The following is a 25,744-nucleotide window of genomic DNA, read 5'->3' as shown; positions in this document are numbered from 1 at the left end:
AGTGTGATCAAAACCAGTCTTTGACTAATGCTTCAGTAACTCCTATTTCTCATTGTTCTTACTAGACGCTGTAACATTTGCAACATCAATCTGTGGCAGGAAGCAGATTTCCTTTTTTAAAGGAAATCTGAAATAATTTAGAGGCTACAGAAGAGGACATCTTGCCATTCACATTGCTGCAGTCTTGCAGAAAAAACAGGCTGCAAGACAAATGCAGATTTATTTAAAATCAGACAAAAAACCCCCAAGTCTTGTGTTTTTTTCTCTTACTCTTCTTTTCTTTGCAAACTTAAGGACTGTATTCAAGCATCTGGCTAATTCACATACCATTAATTCTCTAAAGATTACATATGCACACCCAATTAGACCTGTATAATTTATTTTAAAAATGAATGTACTCTCATATTTATATTTTATAGCTCTGCCAAATTCTTAAAGGGCACAGAAGGGAGAATTTTATAAGAGAAATGCACAGTATCCTTTCCCTAGAAAAGCTAGAAGTATCAGTAGGGCTGTACGTAGTTTTAGTTTTAAAACCATAGACACACTGTTTTGGCTATTAGTGAATGGATAAATGGCTTTTTAAATACATGAATGGATGCTTGTTAGAAAGTGAGATAATACCTGTCTTCATATGGGAGCTGGCAGAGTGGGCACCCATCCTGATGTGTGAGGTCCTATTGTTTTGCAGCAATATGTTTAATATTCCCTTTGCATCTGGTTTGTGGGCTGCAGCGAGTTCCTGCGAGCTGTCGTTTTTTGAGGGTTTAATAGTCTCAAACAACTACAAGGATGATGCTCTCCAAAGGTTGAGAGCCTAATGCTGAGGGCATATGTCTCCTCTTACTCTCATATGGCTCTCCAGCAGCTTAGCAATTGAGGCCAGTACCACTCAGAAGAATAATTTGGATCTTGGCAAGCAGCCGATTATCATAGCCTTCTTCAGAGGATGTATATGGGATGGGAAAAACTAATCTCTACCCTGACCCCCATTCATCTCTCTGGTGCCTGAGTGCTAAAGGCACTCAAATCCTTAGAGGCAGTGACATTCTCGACTTACTCTCAGCAGCAAATTCCTGCAGAGGCTGCTAACCGGCAGTAGAGAGGGTGGTTAGTAGCCGCCTGCTTTGTGTCAGGCTTTACTGGAGTAAAGTTGCCATGGAGATGGGTGGGAGGTTAACTGAGCAAGGAGCTCGGCAGTTTGCCTTTGTGCGTGTAAATCTGTCTGACATGTCATGTGGATCAAATTTGGCTCTGCTGTTCACATTTGAGGTCCACTTGCTTTATTTTGCCCGATTCCCATGTAGGAGAGCTGAACAACTGCCATGCAGTATTCATAGCACTATGATATTAAAAAAAGGCAGAACTGGGATTGGTGCCTGCTTTTCCAGGGCCAATTTAAAACTAAATCTGGGCACCAAGAAATGTTTAGTGTAGGTATCTAAGCCCTATAAGCTGGAACGACCTTGCCCAGGCTGGAGCTTTCCTTGTGACAGTGACAGCAGTAAGCGTATTGGCTGTCTGAAAAAGAGAATTATTTAGAGGCAGAAAAAGAAATCTTACAGTTTGGGAGGTGTTGGAAGGTGGAATCTTCCCAGTTCATTTTAGAACTTGTAAAGCAGATTAAAATATGGGGGGAGAGTGCTGTCTGTTTTACACTTAGGAAGGGTATGCAGGCTCCACGTGCTCAGAAACATTTCTGGGAAAACGTCAATTAAAATGCTTGAGACTGACAAAAGGCTTCAAGGCTGTTGAGGTAAATGGTGACTCATACTGGCTGAGAAGCAGAAAGGAAAAACATTTAATGGCAGTGCACACCCCAAACTGTACTCTGAAATGAGGCTTCCCAGGGGCCTGACCTGCAGGCACTGGGATTTTAGCCAACATCTGCTGATCTACAGCCTTCAAAGGTGAAGAGCCAAAATATTTTTCAGTGACTTGGCAGTATGCCTACTGGGTTTTTCAATGTATGTAGGTTTGCATGTTGTTATGGAGAGAAACTTGACATATTTCTAAATTTAGAGTATGAGGAAACAGCCAGCTGGTGAAAATGTTTGAAAGGAAGGGTTAAAAAGTTGGAAGCTCTGGAGGAGGGGGGAGAAAGAGGGAATAGGGCAAATGCAGAGATGGATCTTTGAACACCATTTGCTTCAGCAGAAGCTGAGGAATCCTCTTGAATATACTGTCTGGACCATGACATCACTTTGAGAGGGGAGCAAGGTTTCTGCTGTGTTTATCCTAGGGAAAGAGGACTCGTCCTTCCAGCATAAGCTAAAGTTTGTGCATCTTGAAGACTGGTGTGAGCCTATTGTGTTACTGGAAGAAGGCCTGATCACATGCATCAAAAGCATCTTCTCCTCCTCCTCCTCCTCCCCCAATCTCCTGTACCACTCTTAACAATTTAATCCATAGCAGTTTGTCTTCACAGGCTGTAATTGATCTGTCTGTGATTTAGCTCATCAGACACTCATTAAAGAGTTTGCAGCTTATTTTATTCAAGAAGAGTGAGAGTCAAGGATCTAAAACCACTTTGTCTTAACTGGATTCATTTAGTATTCTGGGATTTGGGAAGGCTAATAAACTTAAACGAGCTCTTATTTAAAGGTGAGCTGCCAAGTGAACATGAAGAATGATCCAAACAGCGGCAGTGTGCCAAGGGCTCTCTGGTGTCAGGTGTGAGCAGCAGAGGGAATTGTTGCTAAAACCCCAGATACTCCTCACTGCACTGCAGTGGGTGTCCCACAATGCCCTGCCCATGTGTGATGGGATAATACAGCTTGCAGGGGAGCTGCTGGAGCTGTGTCTGCAGGGAAGATCGCATTTTGTGCTAGTGATGTCAGTGGGATACATAGAAATATTTTGCACATTGTGTAGAGTTTGAGCTTGACATCTGTTTTTCTTTATTAGGCCTGCTATTGTTCTGAGCTGCTGCCTGTGCTCTGGCAGTGCCTGTAACGATGAGCACTTCTTCTCACGTCGCTGGCATACACAGGCTGAGAAAATGTCTGTCTCCATCCTTTTGCAGGGATACACCAGCAATCTGCAAAAGAGAACAATACCCCTGAGCTGCAGAAAGCAGTTTCCTTTCCCCACTACTTTAATGAACACCTGAGACACTTCCAAGCTGTAGGAAGAGGAGATGGGATAGATGGTTCTCCATTCTCCTTCCTGAGCCTGGCTTTGCATGTCACACACTTCCAGGAAGATGAATAATTCCCTATAACTGTTGAATTTACTGTGTGGTCATATGCATAGTATCATCAAATTGCTTGTGCCTTTTGGAGGGTCACATAAGGGGCTATGACCACGCATGGGCTCTTAAGTTGTCCGTGATCTTTTAAGGCAGCAGTTCTGCCAGAGAGCACATGCAGCTGGATCCTGGGTCTGCGCCAAATGTACTGACTTTGTTCAGGAACTGTGGGAAGCTGGTGGGGCCCCGCAGACAAAGCCCTGCGTGAGGGATCTGAATCCTGGCAGGACACGCTGCCATTTACGTGAACTGACTTCCCACTTGCTGTGTGTATCTGGATTGGGAAATCTTCGGGAATATAAACGTTTTCTAACTGCTTGGAGTCACAGTATTTATAAATACTCTAAGCTTGTTTTTATAACTGTACATCATCCTGTGGAAATATTAATACCATATTTTTCTTCCTTTGTAGTGTACAGAGGCCAAAAAGCATTGCTGGTATTTTGAAGGATTATATCCTACATATTATATGTAAGTAGTCATTGCTTTTCTTTTTCAAAAGAGAATTAGATTCTGTAGGCTATTAGACTGTTACTCTTTTACTAATTATACTTTTTCTATAACTTCTCTGAGACTTTCACAAATTTGAAAATGAAGATACAGTAAACTTTCATTTCCCTCTTCCCTGTAACCCATCTGTTTCCCTTTTTCCTTATTAAAAAAACTGTACAGATTCATTTTGCCACATACCCCAGAGGACCTTTCCAGCTGAAAACAAAACTCAAGTACTTGAACAGCTCTTATTTCAGAACACTGAAAGGAAACATAAGTAGAGCGATGTGAAGACAGTTCTCCCTTTGTTATGAACAAGGACAGGTAATCGGACAGAATAGCAAGAATGCTTTGAAAGTAACTTTGTCCCTGTGCTAATACTGTTGCTTAATTTAGAGAGTTGAGATGATTTGTTATCCACGGCATAACTGTCCTTTTGATGAGTGGCATCTACATTGACATCAGGCTTGGATATGAACCAAATGTCAATGACCTGTAAGTGTATGACTGAGGATCTCTCTAATTTCAGTTTTCTGTTTCATACTGCCCACAGCAATGAAAAAAAGTGGAGGAAATATGTGGATGGGAGGTACATTCCATGTGGATTTGGGAGCAGAAAGGAGATAAATGTAGTAAACTTTGTACCTGGGTTGTATAACTTTATCATTACAAACAACTGTAAACATAAGTTAAAATAAAATGGGGTAGAAGAGCATTAGGTTATCTATTCCTTGAGCAAGCTCTTTCTTGCTGAAGGATTGGAAGTTACTGTAATCCTTATGCTACCGAAGAACTTCCCTCCCTTTTCTTTTCCACCTCCACTTCATCTGTCAGAAGCAAGAGAGAAGTGCTAGAAACAAAAAGCAGCCAGGAAGCCAGTTGCAAAACAAAGCCCACAGAAAAAAAGAAACGCCATGATTTAATCATCTGTGATCCTGGATGTTAACCGTTTAGGAAGTGTATGTGCCTAGAACTCACTGTCTTTTCTTCAGGTGACTGTAATGTTGAGAATTTTTCATAAAATCCTCAGTTTTCTGTTGGCCAGAACAGACGGGGGAATTTAAATAAGTTCATTTTCTTTGCATGCTAATAACAACAGGACTTTGGTTCCACCTATATTTTATTTTGCTTTTCTGCAATGTGGGAAGGAAGGTGGGATGTTACAAAATTATGAAAATCTCACTGTACCTTGACATGCAGGAGTGTGTTATTCATCATCACCTTGGTGTTTTGCCTACGTTTCTGCCCACGTGCTTTCACAGATAGTGTTTGTCTCCCTTGCAATAAAAAGGGATGGCTACTTGGAGACTTGGTATTGGTTCAGACCCTTTATGTACATACAGAGTCCTGCAAAAGCAAGGGTTACTAAAAAAATCCTGTTGTATATTGGCATTGTCAGGTCAATCAGAAGACTGTCACTAGTCATCTGTTTTGTAGTAGTTACTGCAACCACCCTGTTATCCAAGTCATTGCAGGAAAGTGTTGTGATCGCTACTCTCCTCAATAGAGCAAGTAAATGGAAAAAGGAAGGGGCAAGGGGTGAGCTGTGTGTGTTCAGTGATTGTCTTGAAGGTGATGAGTGTCATGTTAATGCTAATGGTGTTGTTGTCATTGTGAGTTTAAGTGGGCAAGAAGAAACACTAGGGAAAGACGATAAGGATTTGGATGGTAAAGCTCAGTGGATAGATACTATGTGTGACAAGTGAAGGAGTAGGGAAAGGAGTGGAGAGAGGCTATTTGAGTGCCCATGAGCCCAGTAGGGTTAAAGGGGGGATGCATCAAAGCTATAGGAAGGTCGCGTATGTCTGTGGTGCCTGGGCTGTTCAACTTTGTTACTTCTGCAGTTTCAGTTTCTGTTTCTAGGGTCCCCAGCTGCTTCCTACCTGCGCTGTCTTTTCATGCCTGTATGGTGGAGGAGAGGCACAACTCCAATCTCAATATCTTAGGGCAAAGTCCCGTTGCTTCAGCACTTGTTTGACCCTTCACTGAGTTAATTCAATTTGCTAATCCCACAGAAAGTTATTCATTTTAGCACATTCAAGTCAGTGTTGAATCAGCTTGGTATAGTTTTTGGCAAACACTGGTGAAATGGGAGGAAGGGAGTATTGTGCATATTGTGGGGGAGGAGGCATGAATAGCATCATCTCCATCAGCATATGGTTACATGTTAAATCATCTAAAGGCATTATATATAACTTTGTCCTGAGACTGCCTCCTCTGTACAAATCTAGATCTGGGATGGGCTGTAGTGAAACAGGTTTTATTTCATCTTAAAATTTCTGTAGCAACAGTCCATACGAAACAGATAGATTTATATTTATATTTAAAGGAGTTTGCAATAGATTCCATTTGTTTCTATCACTGTTTTTCTGAATAAACTTTTTTCTATCCAGTTAATATACATGGTCTCTCCTAAGTAGTCTTGAGACTGTCCTTGGAGACTTACGAAACCCAGCAATGCAATCCTTTTTAATGATTTCCCTGTAATTTCAGTCCCATGCTGGCACTATGTCACATCTCTCACGGAGACAGTTGGTATTATAATGAAAAGGTTGGCATGTCAGCTCTGAAATGCCAAGTGCTGTGTCTGTTCACAAATGCAGTGTGGCATGCTGGGGCCGAGGTATCCCTCAACTGGCCCATCTACACGCCTTACTACTTCTGGGTAGCCACATCCTCCTAGAAGATGCCTGCCTCTCTTTAAATTACCCAGAGTAATAGAAATCTGGTGGACTGTCATATAAACTGATGGTTTGCTTTTATCAGAAGTTTAAAGACAAGATGGCAGACTTAATCTTTCCTGTAAAGACTCTACTTCAGCCATCCAAAGACAGATAAGAATGTGTCTGCTAAGCCAGGGGAACGGTGTGCCAAAAGAAGTGTTCTGGAAATTCAGGTAGATTTGGGTGGGTAAAACTTGCAATTCCTCTTTTGGAGCTTCGATTTTTTAAAGTTTTTTTTTTAATTTCAATCTGCCTTCCAGTATATTAAATTTTAAAAAGAAGAATCTGTTAGAGATATTGTTCAAAAGTTTCTTAAAACTTGTCTGTTATGCTTTCTGTCTTAACAGATAGGGCAAAGATTGGAGGTTGCTGTTCCAGAACTAATGATACATCTTTCTGTCCAATTATTTAATGATATTAGTATTTTTTAAAATAATTTTTCCAATGGACATAATTATTCTATCTTTCATATATCATCAGTAAGCTTTTGTTTAATTCAAGCATGTTTCTTCCAAATGTAATCCATTTCTTAAGGCTAGACTGAGGAATTGACAATTTTCCAAAATTTTTTCCTTCTCCTGTGTGAGTAAGATACAGCTTATTTCACACCAGCAGTGAACATGGAAAGCTTATCAAGAATTTGAGAGACGTACACTGGTCTTCTGTCGTTAATACAGACAACTTCCAAGACTGCTCTTAACTTAATTCCCTGACCTATCCAACCATTTCTCCACGTCCTTGTCACCTGAGTCACCAGAGACTGTTGTCAGTTAGATACTTTTCTCCTACTTCAGCAAAATTTTTTTTTTTTTTTTTAATATGACCTAGAAAAAGAAGTAAATATAAAGCAGAGAAAGGAGTTAGTCATTGGAGTCTATTTCTTATCCTTTGGAAAAGCAGGGAGCCAAGTTGTTCCTGACTTTGCTTAAAGAATTAGATCATATGTCTCCTTGTGTGGATGCACAGAAAGTGATTCAGAATTTAAAGCTGTCTCAAGAGACTCGACTGATGCTCTACAAGGATCCTCATCCCACTCTCACTTAAGTAAGCCAGCTCAGCCTTATCTTAGATGTGCTGATGGTTAGCAGAAGAAACAGTCAAGGTACTTTTCTTCCATGGCAATAATGTGAATAGTAACATAGAGAATGCATTAGATTGCAAAACCACTTTCCCTGTAGGCAGATGCCAGCAGCACTTAAGATACTCTGGTTGTTTTTCCACTTCTAAATTGGGAATGAATAGGAGAGGGAAGGCTGCCTTATGTTTTGCTGATGACTAGTAGTTTGATTGGAATGATTGTGAATGTCTCCCTCACTGCAGGGTGAAGTATATTTCCTGGTATGATTGATCAGTCCTGTAGGTCTTTTCTATTTATTTTTCCTTCAGTTGTTAGCTACCATCATACTGGGGCTTTTAATGAGGTGATAAGTTCCAGATGCATGTTTCTAATCCTCTCCTTGCCAGGCTTTGTGGCATATTTATAAAACAGCAGGAATGTTTTTTGAGTATGAGTGGTAGGCATGTGTCCACAGCAATAGATATACCATGGCTGATGTCACTGGTTCAGTGAAGGACTCACCCATAGGGAGGGGTCCCATTATCCCCTGCCTTCTGAGCCCTCACCATGGTGTTTTTGGGGTTTTTTTGTTGTTGTTTTGGGTTTTTTAAACCCACTTAACTGCCTGCCTATCTAGACTGTAAGGTCTGCACTTGGTTATGAGAATGTTGAGGGGGACAATGTGGAAAGTTGTGCTGAAGCTGGAGTAAATGACATCTCCCACTTTCTGGTTAGTCCACAGATGGCTTCCACTGGCGGGGTAGTGGTGGAAGCTCTTCTTGCTGGGCTTGGTGTCCCTTCCAGCTACTAGTTGTAGGTGAGGTTTGGCTTTTCTAACATCACACCTGCTTGTATATGTGATGATTTCTAAATGCCTCCTTGGTAGCATGTATTTTCTTCTACCTCCTTAATTCTGACTATTTGCATCTGAGTTCTGCCCTGGGTTCCTTGTCTTAAGTAGGTCTTGACTTCTCAAAGGTGTGCTATTAGGTGAAAGACCTCCAGAAAGAAACATGGCCATTTTCTCTGGAAGGAAGTGTTAACCATTGCTGTTGGTAATTATGTGAAGAACACAACAGAGAGGACTGGCATCTTGTAGTGTCTTCTAATTCTTATCCAAAGCAGGACCTGGATTAATGTTGAAAGCAGGTAGAAGTGATGTGCTTTTAGGCTAATATGTTTCCGCCATAGAAACCAGTTTACTGCATACAGCAGACAACTGCACATGTGCATATTTGTTTTGATATAATCTATTTAATTTTTCATTTAGAATTAATATAAGAACACTTATGGAAACCTAAAAAATGAATATTTGCTAATATTCTTCATGTTTAAAACACATTCCTGCCCTGCATGGGAAGAGTAATTTATTTTTCTTATTGTGGAAAAGAATGAGGAATGTATTAAATTCGTGGGGTTTTTTGGGTTTTGAAATAAATTTTTTGCTCATTTCCGCATGCTTCTCTTTGCTAATTAAGTTTTGTTGTATTTATCACACAGCCATATTCATCTGGGTTTTGAATGTGAATCCTTATATTCTTTGTGATTGCTCTATAATAATTCTGTGCCTTATTAGGAACCTGCAAAATGTCCCAGATGAAAACATTTAAAAAGTGGTTTTTTCTTGCTGTTACTCAGATAGCTCAGAGGGCACTTCTTCCATCAATGTGTGTACAATAGGCTGGGAAACCACCCCAAACCAGACACTGGATGTGTTCCATGATGGTGGCTATTTTCTGTGCTCCACATCCTGTTATGTTTACTGCTGTTAATTAAGTTGGCTTTCCTGATGGTACACTTAGCTTTCCATTGCAATTACAGCTGCGCGAAGTGTCAGCAGGTGTGTGCTTAGGGCAGTAATATAGCTGCTGATTTATCCTTCCTTTTGATTTGAAGCCAGCAGGGAGGAGGGAGAGGGGAGGCAGTGTAATAGTTTTTGCATGCTTCCAGGTACCTTGAATAGCTGGCACTGTACAGAAACGGAGGCCTGGATTCACTCCAGGGCCACCACTTTTGCAGTGAGCAGCCACTAGAAGGGCCTGGTTGCAGATGTAGTCCAATTCAAGAACGTAAGTGCACAGTTTGTGTCGTGAAGGAAGACAGCAGTAATTAGCAGACCATCTGTATAAAAGGCAACAGAAACCCACCACCATTGCTCAGTCCTGTGTGGCCTTAAACAATAACAATGCCAAATGTCACAACTAGCTTCAAAAGTCAGTGCTGTTGAGGTGGCTTACTCCTTGCTCCAAATAAGAGACTGGAGTTACCCAGCAGCTAGGTGCCTTGCCAAAAACCGGAATTTTTTTCAATGGATCAGTTTTATAAAGCAATCTGGGGTCAGTTAGGCTGCCAAATTAACACCCAGCTCAACTTGCTAGGAGTAGGTCCTGGAGAGGGGTTTAATACCTCAACTTTCACGGGCAGTCAAACACGTCATGGACCTAATTTCAGATTTAAAGCTCTGAATGATTTTGGAGTTGGAGGCTGACCAGGTATAGGCAGCTAATTCTGAGAAAGGTGAGGAAAGAGGAAAAGAGGGCCTTCTACTGGGGTACTCCTCTGAGACCAGACCCTCCTCTGGCTGAGGTGGAGCAGAGAACCCAGTCCCATCCCCTTCTCATTTCCAGAGGATGTGATAACCACAGTTGTGACTTACCATGTGTGACCCTCACTTTTTCCTGTGGAGGTTGTTTGATTTGAAGTGCTCATCAGGTCTTAATTCTTTCATGTCCCAGGTAAGAACCCTAATGCAAGGCTGAGAATCAGTTTTTTCTGGCTTCCTGTCAGTGGGACAGGAAGGTTTGCATCTGTTTTGAGCTTTAGTGGACAATGTCAAAGTGCATCTGACACCTAAGTAATCTTGAAGTTTTAACCCTTTCTAAGTAGGGAGACCCTGAATTAAAGACTTGATGGCGGTTAAGAGTTGTCCATTACTACCCAGTCCTTCTCTGCAGTTGATCGTGCAGTGGCTTGGTGCAGGAAAAAAAGGTTTACTGTATGTTAGTATCCTAAATTGAGGCAGACAGCAAATTCCTGGATACCCATCACCCCCTTCCAGCAGACTGCTTATGATTTCCCAAGACAGGGATGAGATGCAGTAGGACTGCCTGCTCGCTGGGAGTGGCTTGAGATTCAAAGAACTAATCATCTATTTAATAAGAGGCCTGATGATTAACTAGAAGTCCTTGTTCCTGTTGATACAAGAAATTTACAAGTCCACCTCCGGAAAATTCAAACTTGATATACACATTATCTGTGGCTTACTCTTGTCAGAGCCTTAAGCAATGCTGTTTTTCCGCTTTGTTCTGTGAAAGAGAAGCCTGTAGCCTGGGTTGAAAAATGGCTGTTTAAGGCTCCATATACTGCCAAAGCCCAAGCCACTGCTGGGTTCTGCCACAAGGGGAACAGAGAAAATTTCTAGATGGATATGTGATGGCCAGAAAGCCATGTAGTGGTACTTTACAGACAACAAAGAGAGTTCCTCTGTAGGGTGGCTTTCTTTTTGGGATCTGGGAAGAGAGGGCTGGGTGTTGGGGAAGATGAATCAGGGAAACCTTATAAACATGATTGTTTAGCAAAAGATTCTGAAAATATGAAACCTATAATAGAAATGGAAGCTTACTATGAGTTGTAGGATACCGAGTCTTAGTTACTATATAACCTGAAAACAATAGCCTAGCCAGCTAAAGGAGAATCCCTTTTGATTGAACAATACCTTTCTGCTAGCTAAGGAAACAAAGGTCAATGTAGCAAAACAGAAAAGTCTAAAGAGTAGTTTTGAGAGTTTAAAATATAACATAGTATGGTAATGTAGTAGTTCTTATAGGCTATATGTAGATTCTATAGGATTTTGTGTCTTGTATTGGTTGGTCACTGTAAATTAGAACGTTCATCACAAAAGGAGATATAATGCATTGTGAGAAGGACCTCGCTCTCTATTCCTGGCTCTTACTTCTACCTCTCTATTCCCTGCTCTCTTGCTCTCTTACTTCTTCCCCCTGCTCTCTGACCCCCGCTACCTTGCTCCCTCGCTCCATTCTCTCTTAACTCTTACCCCCTTGCTCTTCCTCTCACTCTTTCTGGGACTTTCCTTCAGCCGAGGCTGGTGGCTGAAGGCAAGGCCCTTTTTACCCACGAACCATGCAATAAAACCATGTATTCTAGAATATCTCAAATCGGCAGAATTTCTTCTCCCTGCCATCCACGGATGTTCCTACAGCTGGGGTTATGGTAAACCTTCGGGAAGCAGAAGATGGTGAGAAGGATTATTTTGATAGGAGCACCTGAGCAAATACTTCTCATCCCATCAGAAGCGGGGGATGATTTGCTGTATTCTGCTGAGTTCTTGCACAGAGATGGTGTTTATAGGCTCTTCACCTAAAGAGTAATTGAGAAATAAACCCTTTTTCAGCTGTTGTCTGCTCTTGTTTTTCATGTCTGTGTGAAGGACAGGAGCCAAGTACCTTGTCTTGTAGGAGATTTTATTGTGTCAAAGCAGACAGGACTCTAATCTGAGCAAATATTTTTTCTGTCTCAGTTGTTTCTACTCTGTAGAACAAAAAATACCTGACAGCCCTTTTCCTTCTTTTTGTTGTATATTTTCTTATGTAGTTAAGGGCTGTGTGATTCACCAAGCCCATGGATAACTATCTCTCTAGTGTTCTCCTTGGTACCAGTAGCAGTGATTTTACTCTCAGGTACAGATGTGCACTGAGGTCACAATTCCATTCATCTACAAAGCAGATGTATTTATTATAATAAACTTATCTATTCATACTTATCAGACCTATGTTTTACAAGGCACTGTTATTGCATATACTGAGAGATCACCATTGCTGTTTATAAGAAGATAAATGCTTTCGGGTCTTGAGAACCTGTAACTGCAGGTGACTGGGGAGGAATCGTGTCTGCTGAAAATTGGGCCAAGGAGACACAAACGACCCTAAGACCAAGGCTGGAATGCAGGAGTTCCCTGTGACTCTGCTCCACCAGCCAAAGGCCTTGCCTGTCTTTGTTGGGGGTTAGGTTTGTTCCTTCTTTCTCTCAAGAATTTTTTCCCCAGAAGTTGCCAAGGACACCAAGTGTTGGATACTTGAGAGTACTTAACCGAAACAAAGAGGTGGACAAAGTTGGAAGGGGGAGATAATGCAGGTAAAAGACAGAGCTTGAGGCAGCTGCGGGCTGTTCTGGGCTGTTCTTTTTTTCGGCGTTCGGGGAGAGAGAACGAGAGAACGGCTGGGCTGTTGCTGGCTGGAGGAGTTTCACTGTGGCCAAAGGGATCCAGTCCTGGGAAATCTGCTATCACTGGTTCGACCTGAATCCTGAGCCTTCTCTGCCACCCGTGGGAGCTGGGCCAGCCCTGCCTCGCCTTCGGCTTCTTCGGCGCTGCTCCTCTTGCTACAGAGTGACCGTGCACCCCCTGTGCTGCCGGGACATCCTGCCCCTGCCTGCCGGGACACCCTGCCATCCCAGCTACCAGCCCGGGACTTTTCCACTGTTTCAGCTTGGCGCTCTGAGGATCCTGCAGGGGCACCGAGACCAGACTGCCCTGGGTTTTGTGAAACAAAGCCCTCAAGGTTCTTGGTACTGTTTTCTTTTGTTATTAATGCTGTAGTTGGGGTTTTTTTTGTTTGGTTTTTTTGTTTGTTTTGTTTGTTTGCTTTGTAATGCATACTAGTAAAGAACTGCTATTCCTATTCCCAAATCTTTGCCTAAGAGCCTCTGATTGTAAATTTATAATTGGAAAAAAAAAAGGGGTGGTTTACACTCTCCATTCCAAAGGAAACTCCAGCTTTTACCTGGCAGATACCTGTCTTCCCAAACCAAGACAGTCTTACTGCTCTTCAAGCACTTGAGTGAATGCCAGTGGAAGGATGTGGCCTTTGTGTTGCAGCATCTTTCTGGAGAGAGATTAAACTTCTTTGGATCTCAAAAATGGTTACTTAGGTGGGACTCCTGTGTGCAGAGTTGGACTCTCTGTTTTGATTTCCATGTTCTGTGGGCACCTGTAGCAAAACAGATTCCATGGGATAACCTCTCCATTGTGTGGTGGTCTTCCCCATGTCTGCAGCCAATAGTCTGTGTCTTTCCTTAGACAGCAGTACAGGCAATGGGTTTGCTTTGAAGACTGCTTTTTATGGAAAGATGGAAATGCACTTACGGAATGTCTGAAATGAATAAAAGTTTAAGTAAACTTGGTAGAAAAATAGCCCTTTCTCAATTACATGGTACGTCTTCAGTTGATCTTCCCCATTTTTTGTCTGTCAGGTCCAAGTCTTGTGGCAGTGTACCTCAGTGACATCACTCCTAATTGATAGCACAGCCACAACTCAGAGCTTCAGCAGAATTGTTTCAGCTAATCACTTTGTGGTGATTGCCTGCTTTTGCTTTTTATTTCAAGGCTTATTTGTTTTTTCTCTGTTCAGCATCACTGTATCCTGGCAGCTGAGTTGCAAGCAGATTAGATTATTTAATTCCTAAAACTTTTTTTGTCCTAGAACAAGTAAATGCGTATGCATGCTTCAGTTGTCTGCTGTCATCTGTTCCATGGAGCAGACCTGAACCTTCTGACCTTGAGAGCTCAGCATTGAATGAAACTGCCTGGAGATAACACATCCTCAGCAGTTCATCCCTTACAGTTCTTATGAGGACTCCTTCTGGTCTTTTGCCTGTGCCAATATTAGGGCCGCATCTGGAACTTCTTAGCTTCATCTAATGCTGCTGCGAACCCCCAAAATGTTTCCTTTGTGTTCTTCGCTTTGGTCTGCTGCTGTATTTTTATTTACACAGTCCCCTGACTCCCTTTAATTTTCTTGCCTCTCACTCCAAGACTGCCAGGGCTTTGTGTGTTTCAATGAATCCCAATTTGTATCACAGAATTTACAGGTACATGCAGCAATCATTTAACCTATGACTGGTATGCAACCTTTTTTTGGAATTCACATCAGGCTTGTCTTCAGATCAAGATGAGGTTAGAAATGATGCAGTTTACTCTGTGTGGTTGTTGATGTGGGGTTGTGGTTTTATTTCACCCACTCATCCTCTGTCTCTGCGTCTACAGTAGGGTTTTTGCCACTACATGTGGATTGACAATTTATGTTTTGTTTCACTCTTCCAAAATACATTACTAATCAAACATCTTAAATGTTAAATCATGTTTTGGCCCAAATGATGCAAAACATCTAGAGGAAAAAACCTAAGAATAATACAGCTTCCATTTCAAAGATGTGGTGGTGGTAGGGAATGCAGCTCTTTGCTGCAGCACCTCTACTAGGAAGGGATTTGTTCAACTGTCTAGATGCAGGTATAACTGGAGAAGAGCTATTGGACCCTTTCATTGAGCAGCTATTGTCCACAGAACACGTGCAACTAAAGAGCTGGTTTGTAAGGTTTGGGTCATACCATATACCTTTATGTGAAACTCTGTGCTTTGCTTGTCCATAAAGGAAGGAAGTTCAGTGCCATGATTTAAGGGTGAACCCAGAGAAAAACTTTGTCCCTGTGACCTGACATGCTGTGTAACTTTGATCTGTGACACAGCAGTTCCTTGGTATGCCAGCTGTTCAAGACATTGGACATGCACATACAGTCTTTTCATTCCAATGAATTACAAATGAAAAGATGTACCTTCTAAATCATGAATTCCATTGCAGACAGTTTTGTAAGAGAGACTGTATTCTTGGTGAAGTTGCAGATTAGCAAAGCAACTAATTATGGCTTACCCTGTGTCTTAGGTTAACTTTTGATCAATGAAATGGACATTGCCTTAAGGAAATGCAGTTCTTGGAATCATCACTGGTCTGTGAAAGGGAAATTGACTTTAGAAAAGTCTTCTGGAGATGCATTCAGTCCAGTTCTGATTGATAGTAAGGCTCATTCTGCTTCAATTGGCATTGGGCACACTGGTGCTTCCTTGTAAAGCAAAGCCAAAGCATGAGTTCAATTTAAAGAAAATGCCTACCAATTCAATAAGTATATGTGCATGTGCTTAATTATGGGTTTTTTTTAAATGAACCAGGGTCTTAATTCTGCTGTGATTTGCCGTCAGGCAGTGAGAGATAGTACATCAAAGACTGATTATACTTAAGCTTGCATGTTACTCCATTAATAAGCTGATTTTGTTGTTGGCTTTTGCCAGCTAATAAATACGGCTTTTGTAAGTAAGTTAATTGTCATGTAATTGGGATCAATATTGTCAGGAGTTGTTTTTCCATAGTGCATTGAATCAAGAACAAAAGATCAGCAGAACTTTTGCTGTAGCCTGATGTCAGTATCAGCAAATGGATCGTTCGCTCTTCCAGTCCTTTTTGGTGTTGCTATCGAAGTGATGGGGAGTACAAACAGCAGGTTGGCTTCATCCTTGATTCCAGGCTCCTACATATGGGTGCATGTGTCCATTCTCACAGGCACACAGAATAAAGTATCTGTTTGGTTTTATTGATAAAAAGGGATAAAGTTACTTGGGTCAGATCTCAAAGGGTTGTAAGGGTTGTGGTCCTGGTTTACTTGCACAGATCCACCCAGCAAATGCAGTGCTCAGCCTGAGATGAGCTGGCTCAGAAAGCTTACTGACTGCCAGGAATTGGAGGAAAGATGAGAGACTCCTCCATCCTTTGCATCATTGTTTTCGACCATTTGAAAATTCAGTCACCTGAAACTTCTCTTTGATGGCCTGTTTGTTTGTCAGTCAGTGGTCTCAGGAGCTTCATAAATATTCAGCAGTGTAGCCGTTCTACCTTCCAGCTGGTGCTTTAGCCTTCTTTTGCAGGAATAAAAGCTAAGCCATTGAGACTTTAAGTTATCCAGTCAGCACTATTTTTAAAGATAAAAACTAGATTGAGGTACTTTATTTGTCTACAGATGCTCCTTTAATTTTGGATTGAATGACCTTAATTGTATATTTTAAAATAGCCATTTCTCATCTCTTCTGGCACTGGAGAAGAGAGGTGCAAAATAAGCCAGGCAAGGGTGGGCCTGGGGGAGGTGTGTATGCGGTCTCTGTGACCTCTCTGTTTAAGTTTTATTACAGGTGAAGCTCTTGGGCCTCTGGGAAATGGTGCCTCCACTCCCCATCCTGTGTGTGGTCAGATGTAGGTGTCTGGACTGACAGAGCCAGTGTGTGGAGCTGGAAATAAAGACTGCTCACATTCCTAAAATCCTTCTTTTAATTTTTGTCCTAATGGGCCCAAGAAAGACTTCTAGATTTATGGGGTCTGTTTCTTCTCTGCTTTTCTGGCCCAACAAAATCCTTGCTGTGCTGCATCAGCCAAGGGGGCAAGTGTCCATCACCATGGATGAAGTGTTCCAGCCAAAGCATGTTGAAGAGCGAAGGGGTAGCATGAACACTGGTGTAACAGAAGGCAGCAGCTTCCAACCCATTATGGAAGGAACCTGAATCTGTCCTTGACTTCAACATATGTCTTGAAAGCTCCTGTTGGGTTGAACCACTGTGGAAACATGGAGGAATAATTAATTTCTTGGTCCCAAGGGGACTGAAGTTAATGCTCACTTGCTAAGTCTTGTTAGTAGTTATGTGAGATTTGATAGCTTTGAGTATGAGCAGTTTTCAGGGTCTTGGGAAGCTTTAAAGAAGATATATTGCAGATGGGTCACTTTCAGGTTCAGTGGCAGCAAAGTGGGTGTTCTCTCTTTTGGCATGAGCAACTTCCTTGGCCTTAGGTCTCAAACTGGGTGCCTGAGTCTGTTAATGAACCTTGCCATGATGATCATGTCAGATCCTCCAGCTTGCCTGAGTAAATTCTACTCATTCATCATCAGAAGTGCATGTAACTGTTTTCACTTGCAAAACAACTGATTATGTATCCATAGAGCAGCCTCCTCTGGTGCCAGTTAGAGGCTGAAGCCTATGTGACAATGTATTTTCTGAGTGAAGCCTTGTTAATTGAGCATGTAAATGTTTAATTGTCTGTACAGTTATTCAATTGACATGGTTTTAGTCTGCATACAAATATGGGAGCGCAGTCATGCAGTTGAGCAAACTATCCAAGATCAGATGCTTAAATAAATATGTGCGTTCTGCAAGAAGATGTGAACACCCTTAAAAAGATCAATCCAGTTGTGGTCACCTCCTCTTTTCTTTCTGTGTGTGGATATGCTAATCTGCTTATTTTCATCCAAGTCTGTAACATACCATAGATCCTGTGTTAACCTGGTCCTTTTCCTTACTAAGTAGCCTTCATGGGTGTGGGAATAGGAGTTACCATAGGAATTGTTCAGAGATTGCCCTTAATGTATGGGCTTGCTTTTCATGAAGTAGTACCTCGTGCTCACAATGATTGGTGCTGTAATACCTTTAAAAATGTTCTGTGCATACAAAATATTAATTTGAAGTGTGGGGTTTTTTAGAGGAAAGGCTGCTTTAATAATGGGAGTTGCTGGCAGTTGCAGTTCAGTGCAACTTCTGTGAAGAAAAAAAGGGCATAAAATTTGCAAATAATGATACAGTTGGCATTTTCTCTGCACTTAGTGGTTTCTCTGCTTGGAAGCTGCTGATTTCAAAGAAAGGGTGATCTGGCAGTTTCGTTCTGGCAGTTCTTGTCTGTTCCAGTGACTAAAACTCCAAACATCTGTTGGGGGTCTGCAGTGTTCATTTACCGTGAAAGAAAACACAGTGATACTGCTTTTCTTTATAACTTGTCCTTTCTTATATAGAATTGAACACCATATTTGATCTTTTTGAGGTGATTTGAGATTAAGTATATAGGAAGGTAGTTTCAATAACATGGAAAAAGTCCCTGTATAGGGATAGAGCTGTGCCATGGATATGATCGACAGTGATTGACAGCTTTATCTACCCAAGGGTTTTCTGTTCTTAAAATAAGTCTTTGGTGGGGAGTGTGAATGGTGTCAGGGTTGGGGATGCCATTTTAATCTGAGCGACAACCACTCCTCTAACACCCCTGTGCCTTTATTTCTCCACAGATGTCGCTCCTATGAGGATTGCTGTGGCTCGAGATGCTGTGTAAGAGCTCTCTCCATCCAGCGACTATGGTATTTTTGGTAGGTCCAGGGCATTTGGGAACTTTGTGTTTGTCCTCATCTTGTTGGTTGGACTTAAATCAGGATATTGCCAGCATTGGTATTTTGAAGTAGAGTAGGTGCAAGTATGCATATGGTATATGTATATATATGGTGTGTATATACATATATATATGTGTATATATTCCATATATGTATGGAAGGTATATGTGTATATCTAAATGCACGGATTTGGGTTTTTTTCTATAAAATTCTCGTGATGTAGTAAGAAAACATTGAAAAAGGAGGTTAATCGTGTCAGGCTGACCTTTCCTGCTTTTGTATCCTGCTGCTTTGTACAAGCAGTAGTTCCACTTTTATCCAGAATTTCTGAATTCTTTGTGCCTGCCCCAGCTACTACCAAGCAGCAACATTCTTTTTTTTGGGCGCGCAGTTTTAAAAGTGGATCATATAAGCAGGATTGTGCTTTTAGGCGGGGTTTAATATATTCTTCTTGCCAGATGAATTTAGGCTTCAATTAAAATGGAAGAGAAATACATTTATGACTATGAGGATTTCACTGGAGATGACAGCAGAGGAAAAGAAGGCGGAAAGACTGAGCTTGTGAAACCAGTAGCTCAGTAATCTGGATAAAGCTTAAACTAATCACTGTTATATGCATAATGAAAAAATAGGGTAAATTCCTTTTGGAGTGGAATTTAAGGAAGCATGTGAATTAAACTGTATCATTTCAGTTGAGAGAAAGCAAAGACTCTCCTAGAAAATCTGATTTCAGGCATTTTAATGTGGAATTTGAAGACTGATTAAAAAAAAAGCCTTCAAAACTGAGACAAACAGTGAAAAACAGAAGCCTGATGTATACTATAATACAGAGATTTCCCAAAGCTGACTGTGGAATTTCAGTGTACAATCCTTACTGATATAAGTGAAGAGCTCTCTATCTCAATCCCTGGGGTGATGTCGTAAATCTCTGTTTTTCTGTTCAGAAAAAAATCCTTTGCAGGAACACTGCCAAAGGGGAATGTATTAATACTGGCTCAGGGAAAAGGACCTCCTTCTGCTCTCATTTCTAATGTAGAAACAAGAACTGAGTTTGAGCCTTTGCATGAAATAACTCTTTCTGCCATGCTGCGCCACACTCTTCTCTCAGCTACCCGGAAATTCTCCAGAGGACATAAGCATGGTGTGTAGGTTTGCCTCTGGCCAACTTCCTTCCCTTCCAAAAAAGCACAGTTGTCATTATCTTCCAGTAAAAGGCCATGAAACAAGATGGCAATTACAGGCAGAAGAACCATTCCTATTTACAAGAGCTTGCCTGAGTCACTGGCGTGTCTGATAACTGATCAAGGAAACACAGTGAAAACCACTGTCTGAAGAACAAAATCTGATGTGCCGTTCCTGCATGTACCTGTTTCCACCACACCAGGGCAAGGAAATTATGAGGATAGTTTAGTTAGGTTGGAAAAGATGCTGAGAGGAGGAAAACGGTAGGTAAATTATGTCTTTTTCATGGAAAATGTAATATCCTATGTAGGAAGCACAAAGCAGAGTTTGTTGCCATCAGTACTGAATGCTTCAGTCATCTGGCTTGAGCTTAAGTGCCAGCTACCATATTTCCCATGGGAGATGAAATTAAAATGTTGAGTTAATTTAAGAATATCTAAGATTCTTCTTTTAATGGCAAATGCAGAATAGTATTCCTCTCTCTACTTCACAAACATCCTGAGTGGCTTAGATGCTGTAAGACTGGGCCCTGCATCCAAGATGTGCAGTTTGAAACTGCACTGACCTGGAATTTCAGTTTAGCATCCCGGTGGCCAAGGTCAGGTGTGAACCTGAACTTTTGAAAAGTTCCAGTGTGTTTTACTTTTTGGTTACATGCCAGAGAACATTGACAATAGTACTAACCACTGAGGATGTCCATAATATATCCATAAGTGCTCCATGTGTGGTATCCCAAATGGCACAGCTTCTTACAAGAGCCAACCTATTTAAGGTTGCTAGAAGTTGTAGGCTGATGTATTCTCAGTGAACAGTCTTGATTTAAATGCTGCCTTCCATCTTCTTTTTGCCTAGGTTCCTTTTGATGATGGGAGTTTTGTTCTGTTGTGGAGCTGGTTTCTTTATCCGAAGGCGGATGTACCCTCCTCCATTAGTAGAAGAACCTACTTTTAATGTGTCTTACACCCGACAACCAGTCAGCACTGCATCAGGTCAGAGACTGCTCATACAAGTTTCACTGGTTTCTTACTTTAGCCAAGACACTAAAAAAGGGTGGGTTTTGAACTTTTGTTTCATTGGTTTTTGGAAACTGTGAGATTTGTACAAGGGATAGCACTGCACTAAAACATGCAGCCACCTCCTGCAGTGAGTGATGTCTTCAGCCTTTTCAACAGCCTAATTCAGCTGCAGTGTATGGAAGTGGTTTTGAAACACACGGGATGACAGAACTTTCAGTTCTGGTTTGGGTCCTAATACCTTTACAGGTGTGTGTCCATGCATGGAAGAGGCTAGCAAGCTCTCCCTTTGCAGTGTAGACAAAATGATAGGTGTCCAAATTCAACAGTCACAGGAAGAAAGAGTTTTAAATACAACTGATAACATCTGGCAAAGGTGAAGGAAAGCCTAGCATTTTCTTCCACAATCTAGCCATCTTGTAAGTATTTTTGATTTGCCTTCAGTGTTCCATGCTGCAGTCTTTCTGTGACAAAGTGGTCTTTTTCCCTTTGTTAGTCTGGTTGCTGTTTCTCTGGTATGTAATAACTGAGCATCAGGAGGACCTACCTAGTGAAGGCTCCTCTGGTAAAATTGCTTTCTAAGTTTGTAATTTCTTCCCCTCTGGTAGCTAGTTCCAGTTGGGAACTCGTAGGCCTAAATGGTTAAAAAGATGTTACAGACACAAACTGAAACTTTAGTCACCTTCCTTGTTTAAATCTTAAGGTTTTTGTTAGGGCTCCCATTCTGCATCTGTTTTTCTCCCTGACTGTACAGAGAGTATTTTTCAGCTGGGGTGGAGCCAATCCAACTAGACTAATATTTTTAAGCCTGAAAAATAGACTTGAGTTTATGTAAACATGGAGTGTCTTTGTCTGGATTGATAAACACCAGATTTAAATTTAGAGCACAGTTTCACACTTTCATGATGCTTCATGGAACATAAATTGTGGGCAAATATAAAGTAAGCACAAGCTCTTTGATGATCTGATTATGGTACCTGCTTCCAGACTATTACTGTTACGTAAAAGCTTTGGGCTCTGAGCTAACCCCACCATTTATTTTATTTTTTATTATTAGTTTTTCTACTGTTCTAGAAATATTTAACAACGAAAGCAATGAGAATAAGTAGTCAAGCAAGTTCCCATTTTCTACCAGTTACTCTTCTTAGATTTGGTACCAGTAGCCATTTCACTGTTGAGATGGAGCCCTTAAAATGTGGCTCATTGCCTGTGTCTCACCTTCCCTGCAGAGACAACAGCAACATCTTCTGCCATGCCAGCAACATCTGCTGGGAATGCTTTTCTGGCAGCCTGACTGGGAGAATGGAAGGGAAGATCCCTCAGAAGCCTGTGTCATTATAGGAAACACAGACTGGCACCAAAAGAAGCTAACCTGTTGCTCAGCCATGACTTTTTTCCCAGTCCATCTTTATTTAAACAGCGAGAAAAAGAAAAAGACTTAACTTATATTTTGAGATAGTCTCTGACTTAAGTTGCGTTCAGTCATCTTCACCACCCAGTGTGATGCCTGAGGAGGGTTACACACCAGCTTTGTTCTTATGGCAGCAATCTCTGTTACTCCTTATGTGTCATAGCCAAGGAATTTTGTGTTTGGCCATACATTTCCTTTCCTTGTCCCTGCAGGCTCCGACGTCACTTCCTAAATTAAATCTATGCAAAGCAATCTTGTCCCATTGTGTTAACCAGCAGTAACTGACTACAGCTTGGCTCTTTGCTTCATGCAGGTTCACCTCTAAACTGTATTGTGCCTAGGAGGGAAATTATCCATCTGAGCTTCACTCTGGCTTATCAGGAGATCCAGGACACCACAAAATAATCTCTGAAGTCCTTTTGTAAGACTTGACACGTGAGTCAGGGCCACAGTAGAGACTCCTTTGTCCAGCTGGGGTCCCACACCTCTCTTCTCTGCAGACAGAAAAACTTTTCTGTCAGAGCAACTGGACAGGGCTCCCTGTTTTCCCTTCCAAATGGTAGGTGCCTGGGGCAGTGGTGCCCTTTGTTTCACTAAGTGATTTCCATTGGATGCAAAACTGACACTTTTTGGTAGTATCTGAAGAGGTGAATGCAGTCCTGCCAACCTGGGTTTTTTGTGGAAGAGAGAAAGATACTCCTTGTCTTTGCTCTGATGAACACTGAAAAACCTTGTCTGAGTATGCAGAGCACAGGCCCTGGGAGAGCACAGCCTGATGCCTCTGCTGTTGCTGATACCTTTTCTCTCCTTTTCTTTCTTTCAGGGTCACAACAACCTGGAGTGCCGTATTATACAGATCCAGGTGGACCTGTGATGAATCCCATGGCTATGGCTTTCCACGTTCAGCCCAATTCCCCACAAGGAAACCCGGTTTACCCACCCCCACCTTCCTACTGCAACACACCACCTCCCCCTTATGAGCAGGTGGTGAAATCCTCCACGTGAGGACTCTGGCTCTCTGACCTGACTGTGAGAAGAAGGTGCAATTGCAAAATGACCAAGATGGAGGGCACCTGCCCTTCTGAACACTTGCTAGTTCTCCAAGTCCTCTCTCCTTCCCTTCCCTGTACCTTTCCTCATTAAAGTTACTTGCAAAGGGGTGATTTTTAAACTTTTTTTCTTTTTTCTTTTTTTTTTTTTTTAGTAGAAGTGGATTTTTTCTTTGTCTTCAAAATGAGAGAAGTTGTCTTTGTAATGCTTTTAATGGAAACCTATATTTAAAACCTGTATGTCTTTCTCTTTATTTATTGCTCATTTCAATCAAGGTTTTAATTGTGTTATGGCAGGTTCCTAATAGCAGTTCTTGCAGCCTCCAAAGACCCCACACCAGAAATTCCCTCAACGAAGGGAAATGAAAGAGAAAGAGGATAAAGATAGAAGCAGCAGGGCAATGATTTTACCAGAAATTATGACTACCATCTTTTGCTTTTACAATTTTCTTTTACAGTTTAGTTCTGATGTATTACAGAAAGATGCTCTGATAAAATTATGCTCTAGATGTTCTAGTCACTGTGACTGGAGTACCAGTATTGGTTGAGTTGTGGCAGGGGCTCTGCTAAGTGCCCTAGAAAAGAGAGACTTGTTACTTTAAATAATGCACCCAGAATTAAGGACTGGGACTTGAGTGTTTCTTGTCCATCACCTGAACTTTACCTGTGTGATCAGCGTCTTGGCTCCCCTTGTTTTGCCAGTGCTGAGATTGTATGAAACAGACAATGACCAACAGATGTTGGCACGAGTGGAAGGTATTACAACCTCCGAGCTAGTTGTGCCTCTTGACAGAACAGTTAGAAGCACTGAAATACATAAGCTTTTTTCCCTAAATTGGAAAATATTTACAGTAAGAAGGGATGGGTGCATAGGTACAAGTTTACTCCCTTTGGCATTGATAGGAGTTTAGTCCCTGAAAAATAGTATCTTTCATTGTAATCTTACTGCTGCCAGAAAGAGTACCAAGTAAAGCTGTCATCTTAAGTGACAAATCTGTAAATCTGCTCTCCTCTCTAGGTCAGAAAAATAATAACTTTTTGGGACAGGTTCTTAATAGCATTCTTTGACCTGATGCACAGATGGTTTGGCGTTCAATATCTCTTAGCTCTTAATGCATTTTGTTCTGAGAGCTCATGGCCAACCCTCTGAGTGACTGCAAATTAACATCTTCAAATAAACAGAGCCCCTTTGCCTGTTAGAGCTCTCACACACATCCATGTCTACCAAAAATTCTCCCTTTGTGCATATTCAGTCATGTCACTGAGCAATGACAAAAAGAAGATGCCATTGCCTCGTGCTGCAGAAGGACCTGCAAAAATAACATAGCTGAGGGTTAGGAGTAGACCTGTTGTTGCACAGGGAATCCAAGCTTTATTGTACTGTTGTTCTGTACCAGTGGCTTCTGAGAACTTGTTTCTAGGTGTCAATCTGGATTTGCAAAACATCCCTTCTGCTGTGAATATGAGTGTCTAACAGAAAAACTTGTAAGGGCCACTCTTTCTGCTGGTGGAGTCAGTAGCCATCTTGAGCAGAGCTAGCACTGGAGGAGTTCATTCCTGCATACATGACTTGGGTGAAATGGTAACCGAGGCTTTCTTTCCCTTACTGTGCATCATAATAAGGGATAAAGCAAAGTACTTTTGTGTGTGCGGTCTTAGGCTTGAGGGACACTTCAGATAACAGGAAAGCACATTTTATAGATGTATATAATAATAAGGTCCATCTGCACAGCACAACTATATATATTTTCTAAATTAGTTTGCACTTGAAGTGCAGAAGTTGTGTATGTCACTGAGTATGGTCTTGTTTACAGAACATAATTTTTTAAAAGCAATTCCAACATTTTCCTGGCAATAGAAAAGGCAACAGACCTCACAATAGATGTTGTTAAGTCCTGTTATATTAGGAAATGTATCTATGACAGCTGGCATTGTCCTAGACACATTGTATAGAAGCTTTTGAAACTCAACTTCAGGTGAACTTTTCCTGAAGTCTGGCTCGTTTATTTCCTAGTGTTGATGGATGACACTACGTCGTACAACACGGAATTTTCTGCTAGCAAACTTGCTTGGTCTTTTCTTGAGAACACAACACCTGCATGGGCATCCATATGCATTAATTGCAAATTGTTTACATGCCTTTCCTCTAGTTGCCATGGCAATTCCAACAGAATTTTACTTGGCAGTGGTGATGCCCTAGGAGCTGCCAGCTGCTGCAGCTTTGCTAATGTGAACTTCCCATGGGGGTTTGGTGCTTTATCTGCTGGGATTCTCTGGGTGCAGCTACTGCATCCACTCTCAAACACAAGAGAGGTGATGAGGCAGGGTGGTGCAAAATAAGGTTGGTTGTCATGGCTGGGAGCCCTGGGGATGTGTGGGGCACTCCCCTGCCCCTTCCGAGGGGCACTGGACCAGTGTGTAGCTGACTCCCAGCTGGCCTTTGAGATCTCCCCATCTACCTCAGGAAGGTAATTTTTATGTCTTGTGCCTGTCTCCTGGTTCTTGCAGTGAGGTTTGATCCAGGGGA

General features: G+C 41.6%; 1 protein-coding gene across 1 annotated transcript in view; it reads left to right on the top strand.

Moving 5' to 3' along the window:
* Nucleotides 1-23,457, top strand: part of VOPP1 (VOPP1 WW domain binding protein) — a 64,146-nt gene extending 40,689 nt beyond the window's left edge. The window contains exons 2-5 of the mRNA XM_066190644.1: nucleotides 3,663-3,721; nucleotides 18,464-18,541; nucleotides 20,597-20,733; nucleotides 22,992-23,457. Of these exons, the coding sequence (XP_066046741.1) occupies nucleotides 3,663-3,721; nucleotides 18,464-18,541; nucleotides 20,597-20,733; nucleotides 22,992-23,173 (456 nt within the window). The 3' untranslated portion in view covers nucleotides 23,174-23,457. The remainder of the gene's footprint in view (nucleotides 1-3,662; nucleotides 3,722-18,463; nucleotides 18,542-20,596; nucleotides 20,734-22,991) is intronic.
* The last annotated feature ends 2,287 nt before the right edge of the window (nucleotides 23,458-25,744 follow it).

Source organism: Chamaea fasciata, unplaced genomic scaffold (assembly GCF_029207755.1).
Source record: "Chamaea fasciata isolate MVZ Bird 193981 ecotype frontalis unplaced genomic scaffold, bChaFas1.0.hap1 SCAF_1, whole genome shotgun sequence".
NCBI lineage: Eukaryota > Metazoa > Chordata > Aves > Passeriformes > Sylviidae > Chamaea > Chamaea fasciata.
Note: the sequence above shows the minus strand (reverse complement) of the source record. Positions and strands in the feature narration are given on the sequence as shown.